Source organism: Euprymna scolopes, chromosome 2 (assembly GCF_053919585.1).
Source record: "Euprymna scolopes isolate OS-2025 chromosome 2, ASM5391958v1, whole genome shotgun sequence".
Lineage (NCBI taxonomy): Eukaryota > Metazoa > Mollusca > Cephalopoda > Sepiida > Sepiolidae > Euprymna > Euprymna scolopes.
In genome coordinates, this window is record NC_136483.1 from 115,473,277 (window position 1) to 115,490,466 (window position 17,190).

Sequence of the window (17,190 nt, forward strand, 5' to 3'; positions counted from 1 at the left end):
CATACATGTAAAACACAGAAATGAACAGTTACCAAGAAACATAGTCGCCGTCTTTATAAACCAACAAGACTAGCTAAGGAAGGGCGATAATTCAAGTACATAATTTACTAGAAAATTATGTACTTGTTTTTTTGGGTCTTTTTTTTTTTTTTTTTAATTAAAAGCTGGTTTAAGTAAAAATAATTTGATTGAGAGTAAACCATGCTGAAACAGTACGTACGACTAAAATAGAAATTAACAAACAAACAAAAAAATCAAGTGAAGTATGCATGGTGGCCATGGGTGCACAGGCATAAAAAAAAAGACTAAGTTCAGCATTTGCCCCCTCCCCCACCATTTAGCCCCAAAAGTCCTCAGAGGACGTCAAATCCTAGTGAAAATGGACAAACGGTGCAGTTTTAGGCTTAAACATATGTAAATTTGAGTTCTGCACCATGCAAAAAAAGAAATGAAAGAAAGAAAGTCCATCCTTTGCACCCTCCCATTAAGCCCCAAAAGTCCCCAATATATAAATTTGAGTTCAACACCTTGCAAAACTGTTAAATAGACATACACAGAAAATTTTGGACAAATATGGTAAAATAGTCCCAAAAATAGCGTTTTTATTAGTCCTAAAAGAGCCCCCCCCCCGGCACACCTAAGAGTTATCGCAAAGTATAGACAAACAAAATTATATAGAAATCAGTTAGTTACACCTTTTCAAAAAGTTTTATAAAAATCCTAGGCATCAATTTTTTTTTTTAATGAGCACAAAAATGTCAGTTTTAGCCATTTTAGCTCAAAGCCACTCCCGGGGTGAGGGGGAGTTTTCCTGGAAAATCTGTTCTGTTACTTTTTTACTCATATCATGTTTAATGTTTGTGCAAAATGTCAAAACATCCCAAGGCGTAGTTATTGAGAAAAGTGCGAACGGACGAACGGAAAGAGTGAATTTACAGGTCCACCCTCCTTTTGTTAGCGGGGGGGGGGGAGCCAAAAAAAAAGACTTATGTGGTTTGTATATCTTTAAACTTTACATAATTAAAAAGAAAATACTAGAATAAAAAAAAAAAGTAGAAAAGAAAAAGCGGAAAATGTGTACTACTATTTTGTAAACACTCATGGCAAAAACAAAAGAATGCAGCTCTGTAAGATTAAAGGTTGCCGATGTATTTAGATACATTACGTTGTGATCGACACAATCTCACAGAGAGAGAGAAATTACACTTTTTTTTTTTTTCGAAGTAAACAGGTCTCCAATACCGAAAACGAGAAACAAAAAGAGTTTGCAAATTGTATAGAGGTTACCAGTTATGTTTTTGTATTCTTTCAAATTGTATTTCATGTGAAATCAAAAACAATTTTGATTATACCGCCGCCATTGTGTTTCACGTCACAGTAAACTCGAATTATGATTGGTCAACCAATTTTAAAATTCCGTAAAATTCTTTCACTTTAATTTTACATTAAATTGGGTTTGGATATGCAGTCGTGTTTTATATCATTATTTTTTTTCGTGCTTTTTGAATTCTTTCTAGTGTGTGTGACTATGAAAATAATTACATTGTGTGCATTGCACACCAAGCAAAATAATCAATAAATAAATATATAGCATGTTTATCTATACTAACATATTGGTTACATATGTACATATATGTTTCAATAGTACCCCTGTTCAGAGGGACCACTTTAAAACATAACGAAAAATAAAAATCAACTCTACAATCAAACTCCCTGGAGTTTAGTTCTAAAGTTGATTTTTTTCGATCTGATGAAATGTAGTTCCCCTCAACAAATGTACAATTGAAACATGTATACACATATGTAATCAATAATGTTTGTATAAATACACCTACTATAAACATGCTCTGTTTCTTCATTGAGCACTCTTTGATAAACACAGGCGTTTCAGTGGATTTACATCTAGAAAACTAAACTATACCACCATTATATATATATATATATTTCCATCTGTTTTTTAATCCTTGATTTTTAATGCATCCTCTGATTTCTTACATTTTTTTCCCCCATTTTATAAACCCTTTGCACAATTTTTTTTTCATTTATGACTAGTTTTCATGCTGTTTCAATTAACGTCAGTACCAGCAAATTCAAAGCTTAGCTATAAATTCTTGATGAACCGCCCCCTTAAGTAAGACACTTTATCAAAACTCCAATACGAACGATTACTACGATACTATCCCATTGATTACTGTACACGCAATAACCCTTATCCCCGAGTGGCTTCCGAGCCTTGATAAGTGGTGACCTCCATGTAAAAAAAAAATATTCCTTTGCTAATATCTTTCCTCTGATGAGAAGAACGCATTTCTTTGAAACTTCACGAATTAAAGAAATTTCAATATACCTTTTTTTTTAATATCTCATCAAACAATAAATTAATATACAATATATTTCTAGTCTTTAATTTTTTCTTTATATATATATATATATATATATATATATATATATATATATATACACACACACACACACACCACAGCTATTTCGGTAGTAGCAAAACTTTTTAGGGAACATATCCCTTGTTTGTGTTTTGTGATACTGGAGTGCCTATTTACTGGTCTCTCCACAAGGGCAAAATTAGACAAGGTTGGTTTTTAGTTTGTTCCCCAAAAGAGCGGCACTCTGCATTTTCTGTATGTTCCGTAATATCACCCGTATAGTACCGCCAGCTATCTTTCACGGATGAGGAGACACTAGGAAACATTGACCCCCACCCCATACTCAGAAAAGAGGAGGCAATGTCTGGGATGGTGGTCTTCTCGGAACAAACAGATTATACACTTTGATCATCGCCAAAAGGGCCAGGTGTGTCAAAGTGCTCGAATTCACATTCACAAATTTAATGATTAAACCAAACCGTGTTTCCCCCGATTCGTCTTCCGCTTCCAGAAGGGCAAAGTTAGTGACAGATCTGTGTTTTTATATGTAGGGTGAATCCAGATACGCAAAAAGGGGCACTCTCGGTTAGAAAAAAAAAATGCCTGCTTCAGAATAGAAGGATTTATTCAAGTAAAACTCGATGTGCCAATACGCATCACAGAAATTGTCTTACTGTTTTTTTTTTTTTTTTTTTTTTGATAAGTGCAACAGTAACAGTAACACCATGTACTTTAAATATAAACAATAAAAATAGTTTACAACTATCTCGTGTGTGAGTGTGTGTGTGCTTCTCGCTTATATGTAACTTCCATAAATGCACATTGTACCAAAATTTGGTAACAATATTGTTACCAAATTGTTGTACTTATGCAGAATACGAACATTTTAGAAAGAATTTCAAGTTAAATTCACTTTTGATGGTATATATTGTTTATTAAATTGTTAGGTGTAAAAAAAAAAAAAGGAAAAAGGAAAAAAAAGCACTCCCAGATTTCTAATTAATAACGTTATTATTTCAGCACGGTCTATATTCTGCATAAGTATTTTTTGTTAAAATTAAAAGTGTAAAAACACGTCTATCTTTAGAATTATTTTTCTCCGCATCTTCCATCCGGGTAACGCCGGATAAATACAGGTATCAAAATATTTTTAAGGATTAAAAATAAGCCTTACACAAGAGTCAGCATTCAAAAATAAGAAATAATATAGTGAATAAGCCGGCATTTGTTATAATCCATAGAAACTGGTTCTTTGAAATAACAGCGGTGTGTCCGAAAAATGTTTTCCTTCGGCTTCTGATGAAAAATGCGCCATCATATTTGAAAAGCTTTAAACATACAATCAGGCTGGAAATTCCTTACAAACCGGCGGTGTAAAGGTTTCAAAATCATTTTAGAATTTCCAAAACGGTAAACTAATCCCGGCCATTTTTATCTACATGAATATGGCCGATTGTTTACTCTTTCGTGACTCTTCGAAATCGTAATTTTGACGACTGCACTTTTTCCTTTTTCTCGCTACCTTTTCTTAATTTAAGTTTAAGGATAAACAATCAAGTATTATTGTTTATTTGTGTTTCTAAACAATTTTCGAACGCGCCTTTATATTAAAGAATCAAGTAATTAACATATAATATTAACTATTATTATTTTTTCTTAATTTTTACAATATTATCTTGAAATACATATATATATATATATATAATACATTTCAACATAAATTAACATATATCGTATTATTGGTGTGTGACTGTGTGAGTAGTCCCTAAAGAATAATACTCGGCCATGTTAAAAAAAAAAAAAAGACAAGGGACAGAGTTGAGGGAGTTTTCCATTTTTATTATTCCAAACTACAGCAGTTGCTCTCCTCATTAAAAAGATGAGGCAAAGGAGGAAAGAAAGGGAATTTACTGCTAGCTTCCACACAGAGGAAAATAGATAATTCCAACATCGGGTGATGTTTTTGCAATTGTCTGATAACGAGCTGATGCATTGTTAAAATAAATTATCAACCGCAAAACTATTATGCATCCTAATACTTATGCAGAATACGGACCGTGCTGAAATAATAACTCATTCTTAACATGGGAAGGGAAGAAGGACGTTTTGTAACTATACTGCACTTTCAACTAACAATTTAATAAACAGAAGATGCTGGGAAATCCTATCTTTAAAAAAAAAAAAAAAAAAGGACTGTCCGTATTCTACACAAATCCCAACCCGTTACACTTTTCATAAACTCTTGTCTCTGTAAAACTATCAAACAATATCTCGTCTAAAAATACGCATTAGGTTTTTGTTTGATTAAAAAAATAAAAACATTTGAATGTGAAACGAGCCGTGCGTGGTCGTGCCGTTATTTTAGATAGAATTTTCAAATTAAATTCAATGTTTACGAAATCTTTTGTTTATTAAATTGTTAGGTGAAAGTACAAAATAGTTTTTTAAAAATTCCCCCCTTCCCCATGTTAAGAATGTTTCTAAATAAAATTATTTCAGTCCGTATTCTCCATAATTTACTAATAATATAATGCCCAAAACGATAGAGAAATAATTTTAAGGTAACTTTTAAAATCTTATTTTTAAAATAATTTCATAAAAGAAAATAAATAAAAAGAGAAAAAAAAAAAAAAAAAAGCGGGGGGGGGGGGGGTGAAACAAAACCGAAAGTAAAAAGTGAAAATAAAAAAAGATCCGCAAGCAATGCCGGGTATGTTCAGCTAGAATAAAATAAATAGGAAAATATGATTCTTGTGTGTGTGTGTATATATATATATATATATATATATATATATATATATATATATATAAGGAACTGTAGCAGCTGTACATATTAATTGTGCAAAAGAAAACAAATTAACACAAAAAGCGTGTAAGCTATAGAAATACATTTCCTTTGTGATAAAAGAACAAATAATGAATGAAACGAAGAAAGGAATTTCATTGATAATCTCTCTTTAATACTACGACTACTACGAAGTAGTTGCAGAAATGGTTGTTTGTAACAATGCCAATATTCCTTGATACTAAAACTGCAAGGTACAATTTGGCTTGATGTAGAAAAGGGTTAAGAGCACTTTAAAATTAGATGTTAATTATATATATATATATATATATATATATATATATATATATATATATATATATATATATATAAAACATTTAACAAAATTACTTCGCTTAAAAATATTCCTTTTATTTTATTTAAGAAAAAAAACAACTCCTTATTTCTGTACAAAATCGATAGTTAAGTGCCTATTTGCTTGCTCCCGACGAGGGCAAACTTAGGTAAACGGTCGATTTTTTACTCAGCTCCTCAAAAGAGGCGGACCCTAAACTTTGAACTGATGAGTAGATCAGTTCAAAGTTTAGTTTGCAAAAAAAAAAAAAAAAAAAAAAAAAAAAAAAAAAAAACAATTAAAAGATATAAATTTAAAAATTCAATGTTCGTATTTTAGGTTTAGGGATGCACAAACGAAACATAATAATTGGCCGTGTTTTAACTTAAAATTAAGCCAAAATATTATTTCGGATGAGGACAACACTCGCTAACACTCCCCGCGAATTAGAACACTTCAGGACCCCAAAAGCAGGGGGCAACTTTGTTTACCCAATTCCTCCTCCACTGCTGTAAAGTTAGGCACAATGTCAGTGAGAAATCCAACTCCTCCAAAAAGAAGTACTTTGGACGAGTGAAAAATTTGCCATAATCGACAAGTAGGCACTCCTCAGTGAGTCGTCGTTACATGCGATAAAAGAAAACCTTTATCCCGAAAGAAGTAGGAAGGTTATAATTAAGTGTTATGCCCCTCTGAAATCGAGCAGAGACTACACTTTGATTCTAGCTTAAGTTTCTGTCCGAAAATAGATAATTAAACTAAAGATTATGCAGTGAAAAACAATAAATTTAAAAGGACCTATCTGTCAAAAAATTTATTGTATTGTTTAATTTTTGCATTTTTTCTTTTTTTTATGAAAAACGTTCAGCTAACGAAAAGGTAACTGTACGAATCTGGAGTTTCTCTGGAGTCTATTTTTATTTCCATTATACCAGTGGTGTATTATTTTATTAATATGATTTTGAAAATATAATTGCATCGTTTGGTCAATTCAATTTCCAATGTTTTAATCAGAAATGGAGAAATTCAAAAACGAAAGATCCCTTATAAAGTGAACACGGATAGAAATGTAATAACATTTTAAGGTGTTGTTGTTCTCGAAGAAAAATTATAAGTACACGGAAAACTTAATAAAAGGATTTTGATTATAAGAACAGGTTGGAAATCCTTAAGTTTACTACAATGGGAGGTGAATTAAGATAGTAAATAATGCCGTTTCTAAATCTGGAACAATTTTTTTTTTTTTTTTTTACGTATATACCCTTATCATTGTCAATTTATTGACAAGAAAGATTTCCAAAGCTTTTTTTTTTTTTTCTAATAGACTTTCGCAACGAATTACTTAATCTGATCAGACTAGCTTTAAAATGTGCCATTTTAAGAATCAACCAGGCGAATTCAGAAATAATTATAAAAGAACGAATTTGTAGGAACATTTTGAGTAAATTCGCCGATTAACACTTTCGGTCCCCCCACCCACCCCCCAAAAAAAGAGATTCTACTTTTTTAAACAATTACGTGGATCAAATAGGAAACAATCTGAAAACTTGGCGGAAAAAAGAAAAAATTATTTTAAATCGAAAGGGAGAGGATCAGTTTCGTATATAAATTTACCGCGTCATTCTAACGTTTTACTAACCCTAAGTCAGAGTGACAATGTTGTAAAACCACGCGTTATCGATAAAAAAGTAGACCCTTAAAAAAAAACAAAAAAAAAACAGAATAATTTAGAAGGTGGGCTAATCTACAATAATGTCCATTTCGGGGTTTATCTCATAAAATATTAAAAATATTAATTTGGGTATTTCTACAGAACCGAAGTAATCCTTAACCTAACCCCTAATTTTATATAATTTGGAAGTTTTAGGTTTAATCTAACAAAAATCGGTTTGATTTTGACCTGTATATTCAACATTAAATGTTAGGTTGATACGAAATTGATTAAAACAAGAGATACCCGATGAGATACAATACAAGATACATTTAATTGATGAGTAAACAAGTTTCACTTTACCGGAGGGGTGAGGGGAGGGGGCTATCAGAGTTAACCTTTAATATGAGAAAGAAAAGAAAAAAACAGCTGTCATCTTTTATTGCATAAATTTGAACTAAAAGTAAGAATTAACTTTGTACATGATTATCATCAAAATAGCGCTATCACCCGGTGTTGTCCTGGGGTCTTTAAACAATTTATTTATCTTTTTATAAAATATAAAATGTACATATTATGGTACAGCTTAATCATTGTTAATGTTATAAAACTATACGGTACTTTTAATGGGTAACCAGAGGTTTTTAGACGTCAGTCCCGAAAATTGTCGAAAGCAGTTCACGATTTGAAAGCTCCTTTTTAAGAAAGTTTTGTTTTTAGTTTTTGTATATTTTTTTATTGACTGTAACTTATCACTTCGCAAGCTTAGTGTCGTCTGCCTTTAACTTTTTGTTTCTTTTCTTTTTTCTCTCCCCCTTCCCCCAGCTTCATAAACTGCTTCTGCTTCAGTCATTTTCTAACTTGATAAGAACAGATTATCTAAGTATTCAGTCCTTACAAGTATTAGGTATAATTAATATTTTATAAGGGGATGTTTTATTTTATAAAATTATTGTGTACATAGCGCCAAAGCTTTCAATCTAAATAGGATTTGCTAAAGATTTTAAAGCCAGCTGAAATGAAATTCTATTCGCCAGTTTAAATGCTTCCAAATTCGTTTAAAGGATACCGAAGAAATTTATTCTTCTTTTCTGCGTCTTTTTTTTTTTTTTTTTTTTTTTTTTCTCTCTCTCTCTCAACAAATTAAAATAACTTGTTGACAAATAAACCCAGATGCAGTCTGGTGAATTTTATAAGATATTTCGCTGATATTGAATTTCCCCATTTACATGCCCTTATTCCGAATTCATAATCGTGGGCCGCCATCAACAGATCACCTCCTCCTCGGTACCAGACGACCATAATAAAAAAAATCTTTTTCAAGAAAACATTTATTAAAATTTAATACACTTTGCTGGAATAATTTATTATGACCATATCTGTACGCGCAAGCCCGCGCGTATAAAAATATGCGCGCGCAGAAATAGCCACCACTGATAACATACAAATTGCTTACTATCCGGAAAACTACTTGTTTGCGGCAAATTTAAATGCGATTTTCGTTTTCAGCATACCCTAAAATCTGTAAAAGTCGTAATTTTAAAGGCGATTGTTTAGGTGGAAATTAAGTAAAAATTTACCCAAAAAAGCTCTAGACAGCCCCCCCCCCAAAAAAAAAGACAAATTATCACTAGATGGCCAGAAAGTGAGTGCTCATTTTAAGTTAAATTTATATATATATAAAAAGAGGTCCCCACTTTTTGAAAAAGTAATTTCTTCATATCATGAAAACAATCTCTCTGCGCTGTCAGTGCGCTGTCTGTGCGCCACTTTTAAATGTTATATTCGTTCTCAGCGCCCCCGAAAACCTGAATAAGTCATCATTAAAGTTTTTGTTTTCTTTTGGGGGGAGTTGAAAAGAATCTTGACATTGATCTTTTTTTTATGTAAATTAATTTTTTACTTATCAAAAATCAATTAAAAATATTTTTATTTATTTATTTTTTATATGCAACCATTTGGATCGAGAAACAGTCCACTGATGATGGCCCACAGCTACGAGCTCGGAACAGGGGTGTGTGAGGAAGAAAATTCAATATCGCCAAAAAAATACGTAAGTCACGTAAAGGCGAGAAACATGCACACGAAAAATTCTCTCAATTTTAAGATTTAATAATTTTTAGAAAAAAACAAAAACAAAAAGAATGGGTTATACCAATGAAAAATTAATGGAGGTACAGGTAGGTACACTGTGCTATTTTTTTAGATAAGATTTTCATGCTGTATTCGATTTTTACCATACGCTTTTTGCCCATTAAATTGTTAGGTGAAAGTACAGAATAGTTAACACATCTTCGCCGTGTTAAGAAAATGGGTTTCCAAATAATTGTTATTTCAGCACGGTTCGTAAACTGCAGAAGTATCAATTAATGTTTGGTTAATTTTCGAGATCAGTGGCTACTCAAGTAAACACTACTACACTGTTGGGTTTGGTTAACGAACATTAATATTTGACTTTGGTTCATACAGTTTAATTTTAACCAGAAATTATTTTGCATCCTCCAATTTAAAGGCTCCAACACATGAATTTCGGAGTTTCGCACGTAAACATCTTGTCATACATGTTTTGTTTTTAATATTAGATACCAATTAATTTTGCATCTTGGAAAACGTCATTTTCTCCTAAAAAAAAAACCCAAAAAAACAATTGTTTATATTTGGTTTTGGTGAACAGATGAACAATAATATTTGACATTAAACTTAATTAAAAAATCGCTTTTGAATTTGAAAAATAAAATAGCGGCAAGAAAACAGAAATTATCAACCGAATTTTTATAATTACAAAACAATTTTGTTGTTTTGTTTTTTTTAACAATTTATTTTTAAAAGCACCAGTAAAGAGAAAAATGGTCATTTTTTTTTTTTAATAGCAAATCAATATAGTGTCAATAATACAGAGTCGGCACAGAACATGCTATTTCCTTCTAAATCTTGATAATTAATACTTACTCACACTGAATCATGATAAGTGGAAAGTTAAAGCTTTAAGACATAAATACTAAGATTTTTATGTATAAAAAAAATATTGGTAGAAAAATCTTTTTTTTTTTTTTAAATCAAGTCATCCTTTAAGGTTTCCGTACATTAGACTGCTGTGGACGGAAACCTAAAGTTGTAGTAGCAGTTTGGAGACTGCCCTTCTTTTGGCTTAAAAATACAATCAAAACTAACACAACAAATGGTTGACCAGTTCAGCAAATTAGAACTGCTTGATTATAGGAAAACTGTTTAAAAACTGGTGTTTTATAGTTAGAAATTAAGGCTGAAACTCACCCATATTTCTGACCGTGTCGACAACAGAAACTCCGCTCAGTCCAACACTGTGACAGTGATGCTGTTTAGGCGCATGCGTAAAAGAATGGTTGTGGAACGGGAGATTTTTCTGGTCTATGGAAGGCCAACAAGACAACAATCACACATTACATACCGCTCTACAAAATAAAACTACACTCTCTAGTTTACGATGTAAGCGCGTGAGAAAATAACGTTTTGCTTTGATTGAAGAGCACAAATGAAATCTTACATTTGACTATTTTACCTCTATTTCAAACAACAATTACTCTACTTCGTCTGTTTTAAAAACTTCAAAATGACTTTTTGATTTCGAAGGCGTACCATAGTAAACACACGTCAGCCAATTTTCGTGTAATAATAGATTTGAAATGTCTGTCGTGTGCGAAAGATAGCATCAGATTTCGAAAGCAATTTTGAAGTCTTTAACATACGAATAGACAGTAATATTTACTTTTTTTCTCCAAGAATTAATGAGGTCAGTTTAATGTAAGAAATACATTCCCCCACCCACCCACCACACTCTACTCGAAATAGAGGACTGAGTAATTACAAAAGGAGTTGTATTGAACCCGCCAGCTCTTCCTTGTGCGAGCATCTCAGGCGACCAGCAATAAACCAATCACTATTCTTGGAGGAGGTGGTAATGCCTGAAATAATAACCTCCTAGTCGGAAGGGTGATTAGTTTGGAAGATAAAAAAAGTCACTTTGTAGAGTTGGCCACATCTGACTGAAATTGAATATTGAAACGGAAAAGGAGTACCATCTCCCATGGAAAAATAGGCATGTTCACTAAAATTTGGGGTGTGTCTAACAACCGGATCACCAATTTGTGGTATGGGCTTGGCTTGGTACGCCCATCTTGGACGATGATAGCATCTTTGGGTTTGTCAAGAATCACACTGACATCTATAATATAAATCTCACCTGTCTGTTTAAATGTATGTATGTATGTATGTATGTATGTATGTATGTATGTATGTATGCATGTATGTATGTATGTATGTATGTATGTATGTATGCCTACCTAAAACGTTCGACAGAGGCGACGGATTTTCATGAAATCAGTATCGTTTTAAAGCTCGACCCTTCGGATGACAAATATAGAAAAATTGGCTAAAAACATTAATTCCTTCACCTTTAACTGGGCACTTTTATAAAAGGATCGCTTTTTTCGCCGATATTTTCGAAACTAGCCTTAACTTAAACCTTCTCCACTTCCGGTTTAGTTTTATTTACGTTCTTTTCCTCCTTTGCGGTTAGGGTTCGAGCCTGCCTGTCTACTACCACTTTTTTTTTTTTTTTTTTTACTCAACACACACTTCCAAACACCCGGGAAACGATGGGCATCCAGGCTATTAAATAAATAAAATAAATTTAACATTTTGATAACTTTCAATTTTTATAGGTGTTTTAAAATTGACGTAAAATTAACAAGGTATTTCCTAGGTGCGAGCAAAATGAATGCCGATAATGCTCAAAATGTATAAACATTTTGACCCCTCCCTTTACTTAAAAATTCACCAAAATTCAGGAAATTAACTAATTTTAATAAAATTTTTAGTATTTATCAAATGATGATCGCGGAATATAATAAACTAATTACTTTTATTTAAATCAGAGTGAAAATGTATTATTTTGCTTTAACAACAAATACCTTTACTAAAGTTATGGTTTTCTGTGGTAAATAAAAAAAGCAAGAGTTTATTTTTGCTTTTTTTATATAAATAAAGCATCGCAATTTGTAACAATTTGTAACAATAAAAGAAATAAAATAATTTTTACAGGAACATTACGAAAAAAGCCCCTAATGTCTGTATTAATGAATTCGATATAACTCGAAGAAAAATGAATTTTTCGAACTACCGATATTACCATTGAATTTAACATAGTTTATTTAATATTTTCACACAAAAAATTATAATAGCAAAAATATGTCTACTTTTTTTTTTTTTTTAATTTTTATATGCAAGATTTTAATAATTTCCTTGCTCGCAAGAATGTGAAACTTTCGGCGTAACATAATTTTTATATAATCTTGAACAATAATTTAAAAAAAAATTAATTTAAAAACAGGAACATAAAAAATGATTAAATTAAAAAATGGTAAAAATTGATACAAACATTCAGAATAGGAATGTATAGATGCACGTCTGGAAAAAAAAAGAAATCTGACACCCTTACCCCCTTTTATTATCATGACTTCATTTTGAAACAGCGTTTCGATTAGCTGAAATTTTGGGCCTCCTTATAATCGTGTTTACAAAATTTTAGTTTGTTGCGTTTTGGGCGAACGGTAAGTTACTTGCTTTTTGAGGGCTAATTAAGTTACTTTTGTACAAACAAGGCGTTTTTTTTTTAATTAAATATCTTAGGACTTTACTAATTATCTTTGGAATAGACCCAGAAAAACTAAAATTTATCTTTTAAAGGATTTTTACAATGAATTTATTTAACTTCAAAATTTAGCTGAATTGGTTAGCTCGCCGTGAAAACATTTTTAATAACTTTTTTTTTTTTTCAAATATTTTTGTCCTTTAGGAAATTAGCTTTAGTCTTTAATCTTTCAAATAAAATCAAAAAGTAGTCGGAAACCTACAAAAAAAATTATAATAAATCGGCTATCAAAACAAGGTCCTCCTATTTTTGCCCGTGCATTTTTGCCCGTACCTAATATTTCCATTATTTTGTCCAACTCCCATATATATATATATATATATATATATATATATATATATAAAAGTGAACGTGTCTGTGTGTCTGTGTCTGTACATTTCCTTACGCAATAACTCTGTCAAGTTTAAGTCTACAGACTTGAAATTTGATATACAGTGTGCTGAGATTTGGAAAAATCTTTGTAATCCGTTTTTGGCCAGAAATTTGGCTATTATGGGGTCAAAGTTCAACGATTTGACCTTTGAGAACTCTACCAATATCCTCCGACAATTTTGGGTCTAAACACTTGAAATTTTAGATATAGGTTCCTTGGACATGGATCTAACTTAATAATTTGATTTGAGCCCAAAACAATAAATGCTAAGGGGTAATAATAGGGGTCAAAGTTTTTAAAAATTGACCGCTTTTTTTTTTTTTGTTCAACATATTCATCCAACCACCTGGGTAACGCCGGGCTGAAATGCTAGTATATATATATATATATATATATATATATATATATATATATATATATATATATATATATATACATTAAAATTGTAGGGTCTGCGTTCGTGCCTGGTCCACAAAGTATGGAAATAAAAAATTTAAAAATTAAAAAAAAAATGTTTACAAGTGTTTTTGATATAGATGTACATCAGAATACTTTGATAAGTATATTTTAACTTAAATAGGGATGGTATAATAAAATTGTGGGGTCTGCGTTCGCGCCTGGCCTCCATAGAATGGAAATAGGCACAAACTTTAATAAAGACTTTTCATATCTATCTGCATAAGTATACTTTGATAATTATGTTTCAGTTTGAAGAAATATGGTATAATAAAATTATGGGGTGTTCGTTCACGCCTGACCTCCATAGAATGGAAATATGTCACAAAGTTTAACAAGGTTTTTGAATATAGATCCACAGAATATTGTGATAAGTGTTTCAGTGTGAACCGGTATGGTATAATAAATTATGGGGCTTATCTATTTTATTTTTACTTTCATCATATTTTGCTTTGGTTTTGATACCCCCGAATTCGAAGCTATCTCTTTACAACCCTTCTTTTTCATAACCTATCATACTTTAATAAATCAGAGTCCATTTTCTGTAGGCTGTTTTTGAACCCAGTCAACGACGATACTTTTGCTAGTATATATATATGTTGGTTTACCTTTTGCTAGTATATATATATATATTGGTTTACCTTGTCTTTGTTAGTGTGTGTGAGTGAGTAGTAATCCTTTTCTGTTTGCCTGTGTGTAGGAATATGTGCGCAAGATGGAGAAAGCTTGTGGGTGAGTTGTTTAGACCTTTATGCCGTTATGACGGGGGGGGGTATGTTGAGCAGATATTCTGGAGGCCTTCGGTACTATGAACAGCTTGAGAATTCTAGAGAAAACTGATTTTGTTGATGAGGTCTTATAGGATTTTTAAGTTCAAACTGGCTTTCTATATTCACATAGAAGTGTTAGTTTTGAGCCTTAAAATGATTTTTATTAGTTGAAAAATATTTTGTGTTCAAACCATTTGCTTTTTAACATTCATAGGAATCACTTCGTGATTCAGCCACTACAAATAAACTTTATTCAAACGGAACACTAGACATAAAGAGAGTTGCCAGGTAGGCTGGCTTTTATCACAAACAGAATGTTGTATCTTGGAGTTCTATCTTACCTGGCCACTTTTGGCATAAGACAACAACAGGAAAAATGTCTTGCTTCTCTACTCAGGAACTGATTTGTATTTGCCAGGGAAAATAGCTGGGCGAAACTTAGTACGTTTCCAGTGTACATGTCAGTGATATGCAAATCGCCTCCGTATCAATGTGTCAATCAAACCACAACTTTACATAACTCAAGATTTTGCATGTATGTATAAAAAATACAGTAGCGTCCAAAACTAAGGGACAGCATTTTAAAACCTAATATTTATTAGAAATAACAACTGTGAAAAGCTGAAATTTTGACAACTGGTAGTCGTTATCATCCATAATAACATACTAAAAGTTGAATCATTTGCAAAGGATAGAAAAAGAATTATAACAATTATTTATTTTAAAAATAGGGATGTCCAAAAGTAAGGGACAAAATTGAGAAAAACAATGTAAACAGCCAAAAACAATAAAAACACATGTACAATCAATATTTAGTAAATGAACCCTTGCTCTCAATAACAGCTGCACATCTTTGACTACAAGAACGAATCAGTTCTTGACAATCCTCGATACTAATTTTAGACCATTCTTCTTGATGCTTCATCCACAAATCCTCCATGTTAACGGGATTTTTTTCCATAACTTTCACTCCTAAGGTCTTCCACAGATTTTCCATTGGATTTAAGTCAGGACTTTGCGGTGGCCAATCCATAAATTCGAAATCTTGCTTGCTTAAGGTAATCCATTACCACCTTTGCCTTGTGACATGGGGCATTATCTTGCATAAGGGTAGCCCTATAGAAACCTGAATTCTGTATGATTGATACATGATCTTGAACAATGTTTTTATAGATCTGCACATTTACCGAGTTTGTAACGAGACAAGAGGCGTTGTACCTTGGCTAGAAAACATTCCAAATACCATGACGCTTCTGCCCCCAAACGTGACAGTTTTCTTTGCACTTAATCTTTCACCAATATGTCTCGTTACATTGTTTTTCCATCATTTCCAAATAAATTAAACTTGCTTTCATCACTGAAAAATACTTTTGCCCAATTTTCGTATATCCAAATTACATACCTGTTTGCAAACTCTAATCTCTTCTTATTCATCGAACTAACAAGTGGTTTTTTTCCCTGGGGTTCGATTAAACAGCCCTATTTCTTGCAGTCGTCTAGAAACAGTCTGTCTTGACACATTAACACATGAGGTGCTATTTATAACTCTTAATTTCTGTGCAAGATTTAAAATGGTCCTTTAATGACATACGTTGCATTATTTGATTTTCTCTTGCTGAAGTTTTGCAGGGTCTGCTGGTTTTAAAAGCACTAACTTTTTTGCCAGTATTATTATAAGATTAAACAACCCGGCCTACAACACTCTTGGGACGTTTCACTTTCTCTGAAATCTCTCTAATGGTGTGCTTTTCCTTGTGTAGCTTCACAATAGCTTGTCTTACAGAGTCTGTCAACGAATGATTTAAGTATGTGTTTAGGGAGGTCATTGATGTAGATCAGGAAGAGAGTTGGGCCCAGGATTGACCCCTGAGGGACTCCAGCATTTATATTGCAGGCCTCCGATTTTTGTCCATCAAAAAAAAAAAAAAAAAAAAAAAAAAAAAAGTAATCAAGTTTTTGACATTTCGCCATGGTGCTGACTGATGCAACGTTTACAAATGACTAAGTAAGACTTATTCTTTAGAGGAAATCAAAAAATTTGAATATAGCATACTGTTTACATTGTTTTTCTCAATTTTGTCCCTTACTTTTGGACGTTCCTATTTTAACAATAAATAAACAATTATTATAATTCTTTTTCTATCCTTTGCAAATGATTCAAATTTTTGTATGTCATTATGGATGATAACGACTACCAGTTGCCAAAATTTCAGCTTTTCCCAGTTGTTATTTCTAACAAATATGTTTTAAAATTTTGCCCCTTAGTTTTGGACGCTACTGTAGATCTCTCATACAATTGCTTTACCATAATCCACTCTGATATAAGCCGAAATGGTCTAGATTAAAGCTTAATGATAAAAGTCAAACTGTGTGCTTTTAAAAGTTAATCTTCCTATTTATATAAAGTTACATAGGTACGTATGTTTATATATAGGTATGTATATATTCATTACTAAATCAATGAACTAATCATTATGAATTCTGGAACACAGCTGCTAAGTGTAAAGGCCATAACCTGGGCTATATTTAGTTTAATTTAGTTTTATGCAAAGGAGACAAAAAAAGGAGGTGAAAGCTTCTGATGAAAATTCAGATACCTTCAAGTTTTGTAAAATTTGAACACTAGGTATAAAACATCATTTAATAAATATTCCCCAAGTTTTAGATATTAATTACTAAATATTCTCAAAATGCTAGACATTATTTAATAAATATTCCCCAAATTTCAATTTCTTTAGAGGATTTTGAAGG

General features: G+C 31.8%; 1 protein-coding gene across 2 annotated transcripts in view; it reads right to left on the minus strand.

Annotated features, from left to right (window-relative positions):
• Positions 1 to 10,502, minus strand: part of LOC145294259 (septin-7-like) — a 541,621-nt gene extending 531,119 nt beyond the window's left edge. Inside the window, exon 1 of one of the 2 annotated variants that reach the window (XM_080141376.1) lies at positions 10,425 to 10,495. Coding sequence is in view for 1 of the 2 variants with exons in the window: in XM_080141374.1 (XP_079997500.1) it covers positions 10,426 to 10,428 (3 nt within the window). In the remaining variant the exon portion in view is untranslated. Of the gene's footprint in view, positions 1 to 10,424 lie in introns of both variants that reach the window. The other variant, XM_080141374.1, reaches the window with a different exon arrangement.
• Positions 10,503 to 17,190: the final 6,688 nt, after the last annotated feature.